At 43.5% G+C, this 20,473-nt stretch overlaps 1 protein-coding gene across 2 annotated transcripts in view; it reads left to right on the forward strand.

The window, feature by feature from the left end:
* Window positions 1–20,473, forward strand: part of GATB (glutamyl-tRNA amidotransferase subunit B) — a 90,346-nt gene that overhangs the window by 64,723 nt on the left and 5,150 nt on the right. For both annotated transcript variants that reach the window (XM_002913853.4, XM_034661529.1), the window contains 2 exons: window positions 1,890–2,023; window positions 9,052–9,130. In XM_002913853.4, the coding sequence (XP_002913899.1) occupies window positions 1,890–2,023; window positions 9,052–9,130 (213 nt within the window). The remainder of the gene's footprint in view (window positions 1–1,889; window positions 2,024–9,051; window positions 9,131–20,473) is intronic.

Raw genomic sequence — 20,473 nt, forward strand, 5'->3', positions numbered from 1 at the left:
TTATCCATCCAGTAAGAAAACCACCCAAGGGTAGAAGAATAGATATTCATCACATCCCAGCAACTCAGCCAAGCCTGGGAGTTCAGCTGCAATATTTCTAGGTGGATTTAGAAAACCTTTCCTTTCCTTGGCAGAGCAAAGAGTTCTCCTTCTGACAGCTCTTTTCACCAGCGGGCCAGCCTGTCAGGGTTAGAACAAAGGGAATTCTGCCTGTCTGATTTGGGATGGATAGCGGTTTTCTACTTCCCCAGCGGTTTGCTGTACCATTGTGGAAGCTTGAATACTTTTCCATAAGTTAGGCAGAACTTCCTCTTCGTTCTGCCTGCATTTGCCTTTATCTGCAGTCAAGCTTTGGCTGCCGAGGCGGCCTTTGCCCTGGTTTAGCATGAGCAGAATAGTAACGTTGGCTTGAAAAGAGATTCAGGAGATGATTACGGGATTATTCAGTAGGCTTGTCACCAGAGAATTTATCTGTTACAAAGGCGTGTAGATTTTTTTTTATTATGGAATTTCTACCTTAGCAATTGTATGCCTGTATATATTTCACAGCATCTACAATAGCTAAACTTTCAGAGCACTTTTGTTAGTATGGCTTGCTTCTTCCCAGTATCTTATTTTTCCAGAAAGTTCCTTCACTTAGCAGAGGTTTTCTGAAGGGGGCAAGGGTGAGAGCCTTACCCACAGTATAAAGTTTAAAAGACTATTTCAAGGAAAGTGTGATTTGATTTGAATTGCAACAGGTAGGGGAAGTCTACTAAAAATGTGTTCCCTCTGCATTTGGAAGCTTCACCTTCCCGTATGTGAGGAGCTCATATTTTTAATTTTCTTATTGGAAAACAAAGGATGGACTTAGCCAGATTCTTTGGTTCTGCCAGACTGATCTGAGCTCTCACTCTTACGCGTGACTGGGGCAATTCTAATATTTAAAGGTGAACATGACATGATAAAGAAGGAGCATTCCCTTGTGATTTTTTAAAAACGCACATGGTGATGGCAGGCATGGATTCCATCCACAGACACTTACCAAGTAGCTGCCATCACCCAGTGCTGACTTAGCTCTAGTTATAGAGTGAACCGGACAGAATGGCCCCTGACTCGCAGAACTGACAGTCCAGAGCGGGAGACACAGTAGAGTCTTCTTCAAGTCGCCTTGATGATTATTTTCACGGAGCAAGAGGAGAGGCAGGGTTAAGCTGTGTCTAGCTTGGCTCAGAACGCCTGGAAGCCACTGTTGCCTCCATCAGTCCTGCGGTCTAAGTAGATCACATGGACCTGGGTTCTTCCTCACTTTGAAAACATTTGGAAACCATTTCTGTCATGTCTTGGGATGATGGGAAGATAAATACAGTTCCGATCCACTTTTGATTTTTCAGAAGTAGAATATTCCGTCTGTTCCTTCTTGATTTGCTTCTTTTCATCCCTCCTTATTCTCACAATCGCTGGGACTTCCAGCAGAGAATAGACCTGGAAAGAGAAAAAACAGGAAACTAAGGCCAAACATCGTGGGCCCAAGGATAAAGGATGCAGCTTAAGGGTTAAGGTTGTAGGGTACGCAAAGCTGACAGTGAGAGGGCAGGTGAGTTTGGGGGAGAGTGAATTTCATTGTCCTATGATTCACCAAGCCAGGGTCTCTGAATTATGTTCATTCCTGTGAGAAAATGCTATATTAAAAAAATGCACAGTGACTGGTAGAAATCAAATACTTGCTGTTTACTGAAAGTGATTACAATTTTCTGGTGATATTTCCATGTGTAGGAAAGTACAGGTAGATGTCTCAGAGGAGGCAGAGGGTGACAGTTTCAGATTTGCCTTCAGAATGCTGATCTTTCATTTTGGGGAGACATATATATATATATATATTTTTTTTTTCTTTCTTTCTTTCTTTACAGAATGAAGTTGGCCTACTGGAGTTCTTCCAAAATGTGATAAAAGAAACTAGGGCAGAGCCAAAAAAAGTAACTAGTTGGGTCCTCAACATTTTTCTGGGTTTTTTAAAGCAACAGAACCTTGCTGTCAATGAGAGGTGAGTGGGGTCTGGAGATTCTTTCTTCCTTTATGATGAACTCTATCCAGAAGCAGAGCCCAGTGTTTTGTTCTCCCTCTTCCCGCTCAGGATCTCCCAAAAAGACACACACACACACCCCCTGTGAATTCCAGATTCTAAAGCTGTCCTCCCTCACATCTGAAATTTCGTTTATTTGTTCAAATCTTTGTCTGCGCTGTCCTTTGTCCTGTGCTGGAGCTGTGGGCCTAAAGATGAGTAAGACAAGGAGTATACACGCTGGTGGGGGATATGGGCCTGGAAGAAAACAGGCAGTCACCTCAGTGGGATCCTGTTAGGCTGGAGGCGCAGGGGGTGCCCTGAATGAACATAGTGGGGGCCTGACCCGAGGCTGGAAGGTGAACAAGGCTTCCCTCAGAAGGGGATGCTGGAGCTAGGCCCCGAAGACCTAGTGGGAGTTGCCAGGTGATGGGAGGGCTGAAGGCATTGCAGCCAAGGAGTGGCCTATGGACACTCAGAGGCAAGCAGGTGTATGGGCTCAGGAAACCCAGAAATTCTGGGGTGTCAAGGGGGCAAGCAGGAAAGCTCGGGAAAAAGTCACAGAGGCCACTGTGCATACACTCTTGTCAGCAGCTCTCAAAGCCCTAGATCTCCAGCCCGCTCCAGTTTCACTTTGGGGGAGTCTGTTGGAAGAACAGACCAGAAGCAAGGAGCCTGTTGCTGGAGAGCCAGTGAGAAATGCCATGGGCCTGAGCCAAGGTAGATGGAGAGCACTTATCTCACCTTGCACAACTTCCGGTTCTTACTCGGGCAGGGGAGTGAAATGGAGGGCAGCGTTTCTCAGTCTAGCGAGAGGCAGAGGAGGAGGAATGAGTTTGGAGGGAAGAGGCGGGGCATGATGCCATGTTCCATTTTGGACTTGCTGAGTTGGGCTGCCTGTAGGACAGACATCCCCCTCGTGGGGATAACCAGGAGGCAGTCAGATACATGATCTACCGCTGACAAGAGATCTGGGAGGTATAAATCCTAGAGTTCTCATTTCTTCATTAGTCAGCACATGTTTATTTAGACTCTGCTTCTGTGCAAAGTGCTGTGCTAAACATGGGGAAGACCAGTCAGCACAACCGGTGTAGCCCCTGCTCTCGGAGCTGACAGTCTGGAAGCCGGTGATTACAAAGCAGTGAGCTAGGTGCTCTTGAGAAGGGGAAGGTAACAGCTAAGCCAAGGCCTGAGGGAAGGATGCGTAAGGTTAGTCAGGCAAAATCCAAGAGGTGAACGTATTCCAGTATGGGAACAGCACGTGTCAAAATACTGAGGGGAGTCCGGGCATCATACTTCCGGGAACGCAAGTACTTAGTCCAGTGTGGGTGGAACGTGGACGTAGCAGCTTGTAGATGGTACTTGACGCTCTTGAGACAGAAGAGAATCAGGGAGGGTATGGCCTGATAGGATCGCGGAGGAGGAAGCTGGAGATGCTAGAAGCGTGGGCAGAGAAGGAGGCAGCTGAGAAGAAATGGCAGAGAGGAGGGAAACTAGGACAGGATGTCACAAAAGCCAAAGGAAAGGCAAGTTTTAAGAAGGGAGGAGTGAGAAGCAGATTGCAATATGGGGAGTGAGGGAGAGAGTGTTCATTAGGACCCCCGGGGAAGATGGCTGGGCCCCCCTCAGCAGGCGTGCCATGGGCTCAGCAGCATCCCATGGCCATGGAGTGGAGGAGGGGCCTACACGGATACATGATGACAAAAATTTGTTTGCTCAAAGGTCTCGTTGTACAGTGCCAACTTCATGTTCAGCCTCTTGCAATGTGTCTGTGCAGTAATGTGGCCACGTGGGATCAGTTCACTTCCTTACCTGGCTCTTTACCAGCAGTGACCATGGATGAGTTCCCCTCTTGGACCCTCCATTACTTCACTATGAAACGAAAATGGCAGGACCTGCCTCCGAGGCTTTTTGAGAGGAAAATGCACAGTGCCTGGCATATTGTAGGCCCTTGGCGTTCGTTCCCTTCTCTTTGCTGGGTTGGTGTGTTAAGTACCAAAACAGTGGCCACCCTCAGCCACCTAAACTCCTTCAACGTCTGTTCCCTTTCTGTCTTTCTTTCCTGTGCTTTGGGGTTTGACCACTCTTCAGAAATTCCACTCTTTACACTGCAAGCATGGTGGCCATTCAGGGAAGGCTGGAGCCATCCAGAAGAGTTTATGGTGGAGACACAACTGTACCAAAGCCTTAAGGAATGGGTAGGAGTTGGTGAGGCAGAGGTCTGGGCGACACCTGCAGAGAGCCAAGGGTGGGAATGGCAACCCACTGCACATTCTTAGACAGAGGAGGAGCCTAGCTTGGAGGAGGGGAGAGTGGAAGACTGCAGGAAAGCACTGCTGACTGGCGCCTGGAATAGGAGGATGTGGAGGGTCACTGGGGAGGTTAGCCGTGAATCCGACAAGCAGCAGTGCGCCGCTCTGCAGGGTACGTAGTTAGAGGAGGCGGCCCCCACCCCGGCCCTCAAGGAGCTCGCGTCTCCTGGGAGGACTAGACTCGTGCGGCAGCATTTGACTCCGAGGCAGAAAGCGGTGCTTCTGTTTTAGAACTATATACAGTACGGGGGAGCAGAGAAGAGGGACGTGCCTGTCAGCCAAAAGAAGCCAGGAAGGCTCCAAGATGTGGTTTGAACGTTCGGAGGAGTTATAAATCTGATCTTTAAATTTCTGGTTTTCCATGTCATTGGCTGTGATGAACTGTTGTTGGCCTAAAGTCACTGAATTTTAGTCCTGGCAGAGACCTTAGATAACTTCTGGTTCAGCTCTGTCCTTGAGCAGACAAGGACATCAAGGCCCTGAGCGGTAAGGTGACAAACCTCAGGCTGTGTAACTTCTGAGACTGGTAGCCGAGTCCCCTGACTTTCAGGCCAGCTTCTTTCTGTGTCGGTCTGAAGCTAGGGGTTTGCGCATCAACCGCGTTGGTAGCTGCTAACGGCGCTGAGGTTGGTAAATGAGCTTGTGGAGTGACCTTGGAGCCCCTGTGTTTACCCAAGCAATTCATAAGCACTGGAGTTTTAAGAACCCAAAGGGTAACCAGTTCTAAATACACCTCTGTGGACTTGTTCCAAAAGCAGGTAAAGGGGGAGCTAAGCAACAGTTCTGTTACACAATGTATGTAGAGCAAGGACTGAGCGTCCAAAAGCAAGCTGTAGCCACTCTGCCCTCCACAGTTCAAAGAACCAGTGTTAGCGGCACTGGATATGCCGGCCTCACCTCGGAACAAACAGTGATTAACGGACAACCTCAGCTGCTGGGGCGCACTTTTCCAAAGCTCAGGCCTGCAGTAGCTGGGGAGCGAACAGTGTCCTATGGTGACACCAGGCAGGGAACACTCTGGAGGTCAAGTTGGCGAGAACTGGTTTTGCAAGTTAGCATTCATCTCTAAAGACCTGTCAGAAGACTGGTGTTTAAAGGGCCCAACCGGAAGAGCTCTTGTTGAACTCCACTTTTTAATTATTTTGAGCATATTGCTTTGAAAGTTGTTTTTCTGTTAACTCCTTCTAAGTTGCTATTAATAACATGTTTGATTTAGTTAAGAACGTGGGAATTAACAGATACCCTGAGCAAGCGCTTCACGGTGAAATCAGGCAGGTGCTGCCGTCCAGTTGTCCAGTCCAGTCAAGTGCTCCAGCCTTCCTGGTCAGCCATGGGCCATGGCTCCTGAAGCACTTGCAAACCAGGGCAGGCTTTCGAGCCAAGAGGGCCTGACGGGAAGGGAAGAGAAGTGCAGTAGTGGGACATGTGCGATAGCATCCAAGAGTGGGGCTGCAGGGTTTGGAGCCCCGTGTGCGAACAGGGGTTATTACCTCATCAAGCAAAACAAAGAGTATGTGACAGAGACCATGTATGGCCCACGGAGCCTTAAATATGTGTGTCCTGGCACTTCCCGGAAGAAGTTTGCTGACCCCTAGTTTAGAACACATTTGGTGAGAGGTCGTTGAGTCCAGTGGTAGAGAGAACTGAGCCCTGAAGAAGCAGCAGCAGTCTTGGGAACAGATGGGTCTCCTTCATCTGCCAGCCTGAGGTGGAGACAGAAAACCATATGGAAAAGAGCCCTGGCCACTCCTTATTAGCAGGCTAGGAGTGCACGAGAGACAATTAAGAAAAAGGAAGAGAATGCAGAGGTCGCAGGAGGAGGGGTGTTCTCAAGGGGCTTTAAATGTAGCCCAGAATTGGGGGGCAGCAGAATGAGAGAAAGCCGTCATGCTTGGCAACACGCAAAGGAGATGTGATTTTTTTTTTAAGAGAAGAGCTTCTGCAGAGCGCTAGGATTAGTATCCACATGGCTGTGCTTACCAGGGTAGATAGTAGCCTCTCATGCAGATGTTTATTGGTAAAGTTATGGTAAGAACCCAGGCAGAAGCAAGTGACTCCAAGATCACTTGCAGACATTTTCAAGATAGGGACGATCTGAGCATTTGTGAAGGTGCGTGATTAAAGTCCCAGGAGAGAGGAAACAAACATGCAAGTGGGATCCCTAAGAGTGGAAAGTAATGGGATTAAGAGCATGAGTCGTGGGGTTCAATGGAACCAGGAGGAAGAGGACACGACAGAAAATTCTGAGTCTTACATCAGCTGATGACCTTATGAAGTGAGAGGTGAAGGCAGGTGCCAAGAAGGGAAGGGGGAAGGAGACTCTCTGGAGCAGGCACTTGGGTTGGGGCACCCAGTAGGAGTGCAGGGAAACCCGTCGAGATGAACACAAGGATTATTGAGCAGCGAGAGCCACCAGGGTGTCCAGGTCCCTCTGTCTTCCTCCAGGAGCTTCCTGTGTCCCACTGGAACGGGAGCAGAGAGAGAAGGTGGCCTTTGGGCCTGAGATAAGTGTGGGGATGGAGGTGGGCTGCACATTTCACAGATGAGGGGAGGGGGCTGGGGGAGTGTGGTTGTAGAGGTGGCAGAGTGTCTATGCCCAGAATGCAAGCTGAGGATGGAGTTGTGATCCTGAAAGAGCTCTAGGGGCCTGGAGGAAGTTGGCAGATAGGAAGGATCCCTCTGTACATATGCAGGCCTCAGGGGATTGTTGGCTGGCACACGAAGCTTAAGCCTTTCAATGTCAGATTCTTCTTTAGTGGAGACACATTCACTGTCCAGAAGCCAGCATTATCTGACAGCAGCAAATCAGTAGCTTGGGCTTCTGCTGCTATTATGTTGCCGATCTGATGGTTTATTTATTTAACTGATGAGTGGGGGTCTTCTGCCGTCAGCCTGACGGGTACTGATCTTTGTCATTGTCTCACTCAAGGTTAGCCCTGCGTATCTGGAATTAATGTATGCAGTATACCAGATAGCTCTCCCTGTTGGTGGGAAGAGTTCTGTGACACAAATATTACTATGTGTCAAGCATTTGTGGGTACAGAAAGGTGAGTGAGAAATCTCCCAATGCTGTTAGGTCAGTGGAAATATTTTAGAGTGTACGTTTATGACCTAACTAATGAATTAAGGTCATTAGATGAAAGGCAAATTATTTTTAGTTATGTTGTGTTCTATTTCTGTTCTTCTCTATCTCCATGTCCCTGATAGCAACTCATGTGGGAGAAGAGACCTTTTCTTTTCTGCATGATCTAGAAATCCAATTCATCATCAGGGCTTATTATGGGTTCTACATACTGTCTACACTCTAATTAGCCACTGTATTTTCTAGGATTGTAGAACACCCAAGGAGCCCATGTTTTACAGACAACCTGATTCTTTATTACTTGTCAGTAAGGTGGAAGGTAGGAAAAGGGGTTTATCGGTTTATTTCAGCTCTCTGCCCCTCTTCCTGTTGAGATTTAATCAGGGTGGTTCACTTAACACCAGATAGTCTCCAAACTTGGAATTACCTTTTATCCATACTTTGGGATAAATAAAGGATTTAAGGATGATGGTCTGCCTCCGCGTGTCAGCTGCTTCGAATGAATAGCCCTAATGAGGCTTCACTGCACCTGAACCAGAGTCCAGTAAGTCAGAGCTGGTGAACTTGTACTCACTGGGTTTGGAGTTCATGGGAACTGGGTGGGGGTTCCGTGGCAGTTTCCTTTTTATTATCTAAGAGTTTACAAGAAATTAATTGTGATTGATGAGAACTAAGACATAAACAGAAGGCGTGTTCACTTGGCATTAAACATTTCAGAAGCTTTCTAATGTGCTATTCATGTCGTTCCGATTTAAAACTAGTCCCCTAATGATAAGCAGCGTTTTATTAGCCTAGTTACTATGTGTTTAAAAGTAGCAAAATCACATATTTTAAAGAAATAGTGTGTAATTCAGTGTTGCCTTTTCACTAATCTAAGCACTCCCCCCACCCCCCACACACACACACACTCCTACCCCCTAATGTGAATTAATGACACTTTATGGGTTTGGTTGCTCCTTGGCCTTTTTTTTTTTTTTTTAATCATGGGATCTTGACAAATAAGTCACATCCTAAAAGTATGGATATGATGGATTCTGGACCCTTCTGTGAGTCTGGAGAGGAGAACAGTGTCTGTGCGGATGCCTCTAAGGACAGTTAAGGACATGGATGGCAGTCATCTAGAGTTCCCTTAAAGAAAAGCTCTTACAATTACAAAGAACTTATATTTGCATAAAAACCCTCAGAAAAGTAGCTTTGTTAGCTCTTTTGTTTGAAGGAATTTTTAGGCTGATCTTGCAGTTGAAAATATTTAATTACTGGGTTGTTTTGTTTTGGGGTTTTTTTTTTTTCTTGTCATGGTTCATGAATTTTGCAGCCACTCCTTTTTTTGACTAATTAAACCGAGCAGTTGTCTGTTGCTACAACTTCTGCCAAACAGCCATTATTGTTGAGTAGTAAAATAAAGAAAAACAACACTAGTCACCGAAATTTGTTATATCCTAAAATACAAAATAAATAAATAAAATAGAGCCCAATTGGCATGTTATTTCCATTCCTGGGTGTGGGTTTAATTATTTAAACCTACAAAATCAAGTGCTTTGCTTCTGAAAAACCCTGACTGGGTATGCTGACAGTGGGAAATGTAAATTGATTTTCTCTCCTTTTGGGGCTGCTAGTCCTGTCACACCTACTGCGCTGGCGGAACTGCTCAACCTGCTGGACCGAAAAGCCATCTCTTCATCAGCAGCGAAACAGGTATGTCCACGCTTCCTCAAGTTTCGGAATGCTCTGCGATCCCAATAAATGTTTTATGCCAAATGCCATCACTAAGTGAATTTCATAATTGAAGTATTAAATGCTTGTAAGTGCTGTTTTTATACTGAAAAGGTAGAAACATTTCATTTAGCAAAGGGGAAAAAAAAAAGCCAGCATGTGTGCTGTAGGTAATACGCGTCTCATCTTTGCCTAACCAGGGGGAATAGTTACTGTTTGGTTTTGCCTGGAACGTTTTCCAGACATTTGTTTCTGGGAAAGGTGGGACTGCGGCCTGGAGGGCTTCAGAGCATGTGCACGGCCCCTGCGCCCCGCAAGGCCAAGGCTTCGGCACTGCTCCCAACCCCTCTGGTCCTTCTCAGTCCTCCGCAGCTGCCCAGCCAGTAGTAGGGGCTTACTGGTCTTCGGTGCCTGATCGCCCCCCCCCCCGAAATTTAGTCTCCAGCAGGGAGGATGAGGTCAGACACCCTGCCTGTCGTTCAGCAGGTACAATTGTATACGCATGCCCAGTGTATGTAAGCGGGGAAAACAGCACCAGCATCACGGGTGGCCTCTGCTTCATCTGCCCTCCTCCTGACAGTCGGAGGTGCGTGAAAGATTCCTGGAATCCAGAAAACTCTCACAAGTACGTTCCCAGGAAGACAAAGAACACCAGGGCGGCAGCCTGATCTCAACTTTGGATATTGAAACCATCAGTGCTACAGCCAGGAACTTAATGTGACTCTAATGGTGCCTTTTGCATTTAATATTTATACACATCGGCAGTAGTGGCAGGTAGAAAGTGAGGCTTCGGAAGAGCAGCTGCTTTGGGCTAATTATAAGGCACTCTGGAGCTCCCACCCAGCTCTGTGCAATGCAACTGGAGATAGAACTAATAAAGGTTCTGTTTACCCGCCACCCAGTGAGGCTGTCAACTGCAGGGACCTCGGCACATGTAGGAAAGGAATTTTGGTTGCTTGGATGTCAGAAGAATACAAATGTTTATGACAGTGCTCAGCAGAAGCAGAAAGATTAGATGGCCTGAGGGCAGGAAAAAACTTTATGTATATGTAAGAACAGATGAATTGTAGCATTTGAAATGAAAGAGGGAAAAAAAATTTCCCCTTCTCACTCATCCTGCCCCACCAGACTGGGAGAAGCAGGGAAGGAGGGAAGGAAGGAGGGAGAGAGGAAGGAAACCTCGTACAGTGAATAGGATTGGTTCAATGGGAAGAAATGGAAAATGCTAGAAGATGCTGACAGCTGGTTCAGATATAGATAGGGGCACCTTTGGATTCTGTCAACTTCCAGCATGTTTAAAGGAGGTGGGGTGAATCCTGGCTGCTGTGAGGTAATCAAACTAAAATAAAAGTCTGATTAGAAAGGTGTTAAATGTATGCTGGCATGAGGGAATCTCCTCTATATATTATTGCCATGGGGTTTTTTGTGTGTTTTTTTTTTTATTTCTACTTTGTTTTCTGTTTTTAAGAAAATCACTTACTGATTTTCTGGTGGAAAAAGAAAGGTATTTGTTCATTACAAAGAATTTAATGCAGAAAAATACAAATATATTCAGATTCTACCACCTTGAAATAAGTACTATTAATGCTGGGTGAGTACCATTCCAGGTGCCTTTCCATGCACATGTACCGTTACAAGGATAGATTGAGGGGATGGGCAGACATGAGCTTAGAGAAATAAAGACTTTTGAAAGTAAGAGGTTATAGTACTTTTTTGTAGTTTATCTCTTTATGAAGCGGACAGTTCATTGGTTTTTAGTATATTCACACAACTGTGTAGCCATCAACACTATCTAATTCCAGAACATTCTCATCTCATCAAAAACAAACCATTAGCAGTCACTCCCCACTAACTCCTTGCCCTAGGTTACCACTAATTTACTTTCTGTCTCTGTGGATTTGCCTGTTCTGAACATTGAATGTAAGTGGACTTATGTAGCCTTTTTTTGTCTGGCTTCTTGTACTTAACATGGTACTTTCAAAATCCATCTATGTTATAGCATGTGCCAGTATTTCATTTCTTTTTAAGGCTAAAGAATGTTCCATCATAAGAATATGCCACATCTTGCCTCTCCCTTCATCAATAAATGGACATTGGAGTTGTTTCTAGTTTTTGGCTCTTACGAACATGCTGCTTTGAACATTTGTGTTCAGATGTTTTGGTTTGAGCGTGTATGTTTTCAGGTTTCTTGGGTATAGACCTGCAAGAATGGAATTTCGAATCACATGGTGGTTGTACATTGAACATTTTGAGGAGCTGCCTATTTTCCCAACTGGCTGCACCACTAACATTCCTGCCAGCAACATGTGAGGGTTCCAGTTTCTCCATGTCCTCTCCAGCACTTGTCTGTCTTTTTGATTACATTCATCCTCGTAGGGTGAAGCGATAGCTCACTGGGGGCTTGACTTGCGTTTCCCTGCGGGCTAACTACATGGAGCATCTTTTTGCGTCTTACTCTTATACGCTTCTTAAAGAAAAATGTTACAATTAATTTTTCCTGAATTTAACCGAAGAATCCAGGAAGGCCTTGGGTTTGAGAAACCCTGTGAGCCGGAGGGCACTCAAGCAGAGCAGAAAGATTCTCTGTTGCCACTCCTTATTGTGTTTCTCTCTGACAGAACTGGAAGAGGTTCCAGTAGTGATTAGATGACCACGAAATGAGGAAAAAAGTTGACCAAGTTACTGACTCCTTAAGGTGACAGATTGGTAGAAAGAATCATCCTGTCCTTAGAACATTCTGAATTCCAAAGATTATCCCACTTTATGTCTAATTTATTATTAATCCATCTCTCTCCCTGAGATCGTCAGGCATTATCTCATCCCTGACTACCTTTCACTGCACCTTCCTCACAGGTGTTCTGGCGGCATTTCTGAGATTTACAAACCTCAACCCTGTGGCACCCCAGGGGCCAGGGGAGTTGAGAGGTTGCTGTCATGAAGCACCCCTATTTTTCAGAAACGGAAAGAGAAAAAGATGATTTCTCGTCATGAGCAGCCTCCTGGTAACCATAGACAAAATCATCTAGATTCCCGTCACGGGATCTGGTGCTGCCTGTTGAAGTCGCGGGTAACAGCGCCATCTCCACCCCCCGCCCCCCCCCCAGGAGAGGACCATCAGAGTCACAGTCCCCACAGATAGCATCCCAGGATCCAGAGCATCTTGTGACTCAGAGGCCCTGGGTGCTGGGCGGTTGTGCAGAATGTGGTTGTGTCCCGTTTGTGCGCGCCTGAAATAGGCGTGGGTGACCCACTGTCTCCTGGGGATGGCCCGGGTAGCATTTCTAGTGGAACCAAGCTGGCTTGGGGTTCTGTAGAGATGGAAATTGAATTTTAACATGTAGCTGTGCCATTTAACCCATTTCCTCTTGTCTACTTTGGGGTCTGCTTTAAAGAGAAATCACCACACCCTTTTAATGTAGAAAATGTTATATGTCCTGCAGTAAAACGGTTACAAATGATTTGATGTCTTCTCCCTTTTAGTGCTTCAGTTCTGTGTGCATTTTACTGTGTCCTGCTCCTCTCAGGGGCTTGGGTTGTTGTTTGTGCCTTTGTAGAAGAATGACCTTTCACAGTACTTGCCTTTGAGCAGAAGGGACCCCTCTTTTCTCTAACTGTCACGGCCCCCTCCCTGCCTTCTCCCTTGAACAGGCCTTTCCTCCACACTCTGACTCTGGAAACGCCTGGACAGGTGAGGGGCCTGCCTGCTTTCCTTCCATCCTTCCTTCCAGATACTTTAAAAATAGCACTAGCTAGAGAAACAGTCGGGTAGTAGTTGAAAGGGTGTGTGAATTCGGTCCCCAGGGAACTTCTGAAGGCTGAGTTTCTGCCCTGTGTGTCAGAGCTGGCTCCCTAGTCAGTGTGTGATTGGGGGTTCCCAGCTCGCCTGACCCCGTGCTCTCAGTGGCCGTTTACCACAGGTGGCCCCACTACCCTCGGGATCCCTTGTTGCAGAGGTTGGTCTTGGGTGGGCAGGAGCAGGGCCTGGGAGCCGCACGCCTAGCCGGACACAATTGCACTTAGATAGCACTTCCCAGGGTGGCGGTTAAACACAGACAAGAACTGAGGATTTATGCTGCAGCGTGAGGCTGCCGACCACAGAGCCCATTATGTTTGCTGCAAGAGGGTGGGGAGCCCTGCAGAGTCTGGCCTGGAGGCGGGCCGCCCCTTCGGTGGCTCCCACCCTACTGGGCTTCAGCCAGGAGTGTGCAGTCTGGGTCCGAAACAAACAGGCACAGGATTAGACAACCGGAGTCTACTGCATCGGCCCAGGGGCCTGGGGCTGGGCTGCAGTGGCCACTTGTCTTATTGGGGAAGTTAATAATGAGCTGATGTGTTCTAACTGGGAGTAGAGAGCACGCCAGGCCCAAGGCTCCCATGTGTTCCCGGAGGCTGCTGAAGTGTTTCTCGAGCGTCACTCCTCTGTACCCCCGCCCTACTTTCTCAGGGAGCAGCCAGCTCTCTGCAGTTAAAAGTATCCGTCCTCACATTGTCCTGCCTGTCCCCCTGAATGGTGTGGCTTGGCGCTGATCCCCGGGCTGCCTCACACTGCCTCTATTCTGGTGCTTTTCGCTCAGGCAAATCCAGCCAGCGTTTGAGCCGGTCGGCTCCCACTGAATCAGGTGCCAGGCAAAGGCTGACCCCGTGGGCCGCCTGCGCAGGTCCTCTCGGTGCTTTCTGCCAGGGTGGCTGTCACGGGCCAGGAGAAGTCATGCAGGCCCAGGAGCGGCCTCCTGTGTTTGCCAGGCATGCTTGCTTCTAGGCCTGGGCCGCAGGGACCGTCGTGTCTGCCGAGCTTCCCACCCCGTTTTCCTGTGAAGAGTTGCTGCAACTCTGTGAAGAGTTGCTGCATGGACTCTGTAAGCAAGTCCTCACAGGTGATTTCCATTTTGAGCCAGATCTGGATCCCTCTTGAGATCTCCACATTCTCTCCCTGAATGTTGGACACTTTTTTTTTTTTTTAAAGATTTTATTTCTTTATTTGACAGAGAGAGACAGCCAGCGAGAGAGGGAACACAAGCAGGGGGAGTAGGAGAGGAAGAAGCAGGCTCATAGCAGAGGAGCCTGATGTGGGGCTCGATCCCATAACGCCGGGATCACGCCCTGAGCCGAAGGCAGACACTTAACCGCTGTGCCACCCAGGCGCCCCTGGACACTTTTTATGCACTTTTTTAGGAGACTGTGCAGAGGAACAAAATAAACACTGGTCAAAGGCAAATGCCTACCAGAGGGATAATTTAATTACGTTATGATACATACACTTGGTGGATATTTTATTAATACACAAAATTACGTCTGTAATAAGTGACACAAACTGTCCATATGTTATAATTGCAACTGTGTTACAAAAGAAAGAAAAATGTGGGAAGGAAAAACACCAAAAGACATTTGTTATCTTGAGGTAATGGGAAATATAGGTGATTGCTTTTTATCATTTCTATATTTCCTTATTTTCTACGGTGAACATATATATTGACTTTTTTAAAGTGAAGTATAGTTGACACAGCATTGTATTAATTTCAGGTGGACAACTTAGTGATTCAACATTTATATACATTACAAAATGATCACCATAACTCTAATTGCCATCTGTTACCAAAGTTATTACAGTATAATTGACTATACTTACTATGCTGTACTTTGAATCCCTATGATTTGTTTTATAACTAAGTTTATACCTCTTAATCCCTTTCATATATTCCCCACCCCACCCCCACCATTTTGTTCTCTATATCCATGAGTTTCTGTTTTGTTTTTAGATTCTACGTATAAATGAACTCATCTGCCATTTTTATTTCTGACTTCTTTCATTTAGCATCATACCCTCGAGGTCTATCTTTGTTGTCAGAAGTGGCAAGATTTTATTCTCTTTTATGGCTAAGTAGTATTCCTTTGTGAATATACACCACATCTTCTTTATCCATCCATCAATAGACACGTGAGTTGCTTCTGTATCTTGGCTATTGCAAATGGTGTTGCAATGAACATAGGGGTGTATGTATCTTTTCGAGTAGGTATTTTCATTTTCTTTGGATAAATAGCCAGAAGTGGGAATACTGGATCATATGGTAGTTCTATTTTTAATTTTTTGAGGAACCTCCACACTGTTTTCTACAGTGGCTGCACCAGTTTACATTCCTACCAACAGGGCAAGAGGGTTACCTTTTCCCCACATCCTTGCCGACATTTGTTTCTTGTGTTTTTTCTTAGCCATTCTGACAGAAGGTGATATCTCATTGTGGTTTTGATTTGCATTTCCCTTAAGATTAGTGATGTGTTGAGCACCTTTTCTTGTGCCTATTGGCCATCTCTATACCTTCTTTGGCAAAATGTGTATTTGGGTCCTATGCCCATTTTTTTAGATTACTTAGGGGGGTTTTTTTGGTGTTGATTTGTAGGAGTTCTTTATATATTTTGGATATTAATCCCCTATCAGATACATTATTTGCAAATATCTTCGCCCATTTAGCAGGTTGTCTTTTCATTTTGTTGGTGGTGTCCTTTGCTGTACAAAAGCTTTTCAGTTTTATATAGTCCCATTTGTTTATTTTTGCTTTCATTTCCCTTGCCTGAGGAGACAAATCCAAAATAACATTCCTGAGACCAGCGTCCACTATTTTACCATTTATTTCTTTTCAGAGTTTTATGGTTTCTGGTCTTATAGCTATGTCTTTAATTGATTTTGAGTTCATTTTTGTGTATGGTGTAAGAAAGAGGTCCAGTTTCATTCTTTTGCTTGTAGCTGTCCAGTTTTTCCAATGCCATTTATTGAAGAGATGTCTTCTCTGCATTATATTTATTGCCTCCTCTGTCCTAGATTAATTGACTAATTTAGTGTGGGTTTATTTCTGGGCTCTGTATTCTGTTCCACTTACTTATGTGTCTGTTTTTGAGCCAATATCATACTGTTTTAATTACTGTAGCTTTTTAGTATAGTTTGAAGTCAGGGAAAATGACACCTCCAGCTTTATTATTCTTTCTCAAGCTTACTTTGGCTATTCAGGGTCTTTCATGGTTCCATACAAATTTTAGGACTATTCTAATTCTATGAAAAATAACATTGGTATTTTGATAGGGATTGTACTGAATCTATAGATTGCTTTAGATAGTATGAACATTTTAACAATATAATCTCTTCCAATCAATGAGCATGGAGTATCTCATTCCATTTATTTTTGTCATCTTTAGTTTCTTTCATCAGTGTCTTATTTTCAGAGTACTGGTCTTTCACCTCCTTGGTAACATTTATTCCTAGGTATGTTTGATATTTTCTTTCTGGTATTTCATTATTATAAAAACACAACCAGTTTCTGTATATTAATTTTGTATCCTGCAACTGAAATTGTTTATTCTAATAGTTTTTTGGTGAAGCCTTTAGGGTCTTCTCTGTATAGTGTCATGTCATTTACAATTAGTGACAGTTTTACTTCTCCCTACCAATTTGGATACCTTTTATTTCTTTTTCTTGTCTGATTGCTAGGACTAAGCTAGGATTTATGGTACTGTGTTGAATAAGATAGTGGCAAGAGTGGGCATCCTTGTCTTGTTCCTGATGTTATGGGAAAAGCTTTCAGCTTTTATCATTGAGTATGTTGGCTGTGGGCTTGTCATATATGGCCTCCATTATGTTAATGTGTGTTGTGAGTCTTTATCATAAATGGATTTTGAGTTTTGTCAAGTTTTTCAGCATCTTTTGAGATTATCATAGGATTTTTATCCTCATTTTGTTAATGTAGTATATCATGTTGATTGATTTGTGGATGTTGAATTATCCTTGCATCCCTAGAATAAATCCTACTTGATCATGGCATATAATCCTTTTAATGTATTTTTAAATTCAACTTAATATTTTGTTGAAGATTTTTGCATCTGTTGATCACAGACATTGGCCTATGGTATTTTTTTTTTTTTGTAGTGTCCTCAGTTTTTTTTATCAAGGTAATGCTAGTCTTGTACAGTGAATTTGGAAGTGTTCGTTCCTCTTCAATTGTTTAGAATTGTTAAGAAATATAGGCATTAACTCTTTTTTAAATGTTTGGTAGAGGGCTTCTAGGTGGCTCAGTTGGTTAAGCGTCTGCCTTCAACTCAGGTTTTGATCCCAAGGTCCTGGGATCGAGTCCTCCATGAGGTTCCTTGCTCAGCAGGGAGTCTGCTTCTCTCTCTCCCTCTGTGTACTCTCTGTCTCTCTCTCTCTCTCTCTCTCAAATCAATCAATCAGTGTTCGGTAGAATTTACCTATGAAGCTGTCTAGGCCTGGACTTTCATTTGTTAGGAAATTTTTGATTACTGATTCAATTTCATTATTAGTAAATGTTATGTTCAGACTTTCTGTTTCTTCCTGATTCAGTCTTGAAAGATCATATGTTTCTAGGAATTTATCCATTTCTAGATAGTTCAGTTTGTTGGCATATAAGTTTTCACAGTATCTTTTGTATTTCTTTGGTATCAGTTATAACTTCTCTTTCATTTCCAGTTTTATTTGGGAGCCCTTGTTTTCTTGATGAATCTGACTAAAAGTTTACCAGTTTGCCTTATCTTTTCCAAGAGACAGTTCTTGATTTTGCATGCACGTGTGTGTGTGTGTATTTGTTTTATTTCTACTCTGATCTTTATTATTTCCTCCCTTCTACTAAGTTTGGGCATTGTTTATTCTTTTTCTAGTTTCATTAGGTGTAAGGTTAGATTGTTTGAGACTTTTCTTGTTCCTTGAGGGAGGCCTGTATTGCTGTAAATGTCCCTCTTAGAACATTTGCTTGTGCTGCATTCCATAGATTTTAGAATGCTGTGTTTCCATTTTCATTTGTTTCAGGAATTTTTATTTAATTTTGTCTTTGATTTCTTTGTTGACCCATTGTTTATTCATTGTTTAGCGTCCATGTGTTTGTGTGCTTTCCAGTTTTTCTCTTGAAATCGATACCTAGTTTCACACCATTATGGTCAGAAAAGATGCTTGATAGAATTTCAGTCCTCTTAAATTTATTGAGACCTGTTTTGTGGCCCAACATGTGATCTCTCCTGGAGAATGTTCCACGTGGACTTGAAAAAAAAAAAAGTATTCTGCTGTTTTGATGTGGCATGCTCTGTGTTTATTAAGTCCATCTGGTCCAGTGTGTCATTTAAGACCACTGTTTCCTTATTGACTTTCTGTCTGGATGATCTATCCACTGATGTAAGTGAGGTGTTAGAGTCCTCTACTAGTATTATACAGTTGACCCTTGAACAATATAGGTTTGAACTGCACCGTTCTATTTATACACATATTTTTTTCAATATATATTAGAAAGTTTTCATTTTGTAAATGCAAATGTTCTCACATTGTCTTTTCATTTTTGTTGTAACACGTCATAGCATTTTGTGTAAGACAGTATTGATGTGTAGGTACTGAGGAGTGATTCTTGTGAACAGACAACATTCACTTACAGTATTGATAAGTACAGTAATGTATTTCTCTTACGATTTTCAATAACATTTTCTTTTTTTTTTTTTAAGATTTTATTTATTTGACAGAGAGAGACAGCCAGCGAGAGAGGGAACACAAGCAGGGGGAGTGGGAGAGGAAGAAGCAGGCTCCTAGCGGAGGAGCCCAATGTGGGGCTCGATCCCAGAATGCCAGGATCACACCCTGAGCCGAAGGCAGATGCTTAACGACTGCATCACCCAGGCGCCCCAATATTTTCTTTCTTCTAGTTTATCAAAAGGATACAGTATATAATATATATATAACTACAAAATATGTGTTAAACAACTGTTTACATTATCAGGTTTCTGGTCTAGAGTAGGCTGTTAGTACTTAAGTTTTGCGGGAGTCAGAAGTTCTATGTGGTTTTTGACTACACAGCAGATCAGCACCCCTAACTTCCATGTTGCTCAAGGGCCAAATGTATTACTGTAAATTACTCCCTTTATGTTAATATTTGCTTTGTATATTTAGGTCCTCCTGTATTGGGTGCATAGATATAATTGTTCTGTCCTCTTGTTGGATTGATCCCTTTATCATTATGTCAAGTGCCCTTTAGTCTTGTTACAGTCTTTGTCTTAAAAAAATCTATTATGTCTGATATAATTATTGGTACTCCAGATTTCTTTTCATTTCTGTTTACATAGAGTGTCTTTTTTTCATCCCTTCACTTTCAGTGTGTGCCTGTCTTTATGTGTGAAATGGGTCTCTTGTAAGGCAGCATTTTGGGGTCTTGTTCTTTTTATCTCTTCAGCTACCCTATATCTTTGGAATGGAGCATTTAATTCATTTACATTTAAAGTAATTGTTAGGTATGTACTTACTGCCTGCCGTTTTGTTCATTGTTTTCTGGTTGTTTTTATAGTTCTTCTGTTCCTGTCTTCTCTTGCTCTCTTGTGGTTTGATGACTCTTAGTGTTCTGTTTGGATTTCTTTTTCTTTACTTTGTGTGTGTCTATTATAGGTCTTTGGTTTATGGTTACTGTGAGTTTCATAATATAATATCCTATGTATATGGCAGTCTGTTTTAAGTTGATGGTAGCTTAAGTTCAAACACATTTTAAAAGCACTACATTTTTCCTCCCCTTCCCATTACGCTTTTGATGTCATATTTTAAATCTTTTTATTTTGTGTATTCCTTAACTAGTTTTTGTAGATATAGTTGATTTTACCACTTTTGTCTTTTAACCTTCATACTACCTTTACTGTATGTTTGTTTTTATCAGAGATTTTTTTCTTTCACAATTTTCTTACATCTGGTTGTGGCCTTTTCTTGTTCTCTTAAAAACATCCCTGTAACATTTCTTGTACGGCTGGTTTAGTGGTAAGTAATTCCTTTAGCTTTTCTTTCTGGGAAACTCTCTCTCTCCTTCAATTCTAAATGATAATCTTGCCAGGTAGTATTCATGGTTGTAGGTTTTTTCCTTTCGGCACTTTGAATATACCATGCCATTCTCCTCTGGCCTGCAAGATTTCTGTGGGAAAATCAGCTAATCGTCTTATGGGGTTTCCCTTGTACATAACTAGTTGCTTTCCATTTGCTGCTTTTAAGATTCTCTTTAGCTTTTCCTTTTTGCTGTTCATCTTGGGTGATTCCCACTACCGTCTCCCAGATGCTGATCCATTCTTCTGCATCCTTGAATTTGCTATTGATTCCTTCTCCTGTATTTTTCATTTCAGTTATTGTATTCTTCAGCTCTGATTGGTTCTTTTTCATATTTTCTCTTTGTTATAGTTCTCACTGTGTTCATCCACTCTTCTCCCAAGTTTGGCAAGCATCTTTATGACTGTTACTTTGAACTCCTTATCAGGTAGAATGCATAACTCCATTTTGTTAAGTCTTTTTTTTTTTTTTTTTTTTTTTTTTTTTTT

This window comes from Ailuropoda melanoleuca, chromosome 5 (genome assembly GCF_002007445.2).
Source record: "Ailuropoda melanoleuca isolate Jingjing chromosome 5, ASM200744v2, whole genome shotgun sequence".
Classification (NCBI taxonomy): Eukaryota; Metazoa; Chordata; class Mammalia; order Carnivora; family Ursidae; genus Ailuropoda; species Ailuropoda melanoleuca.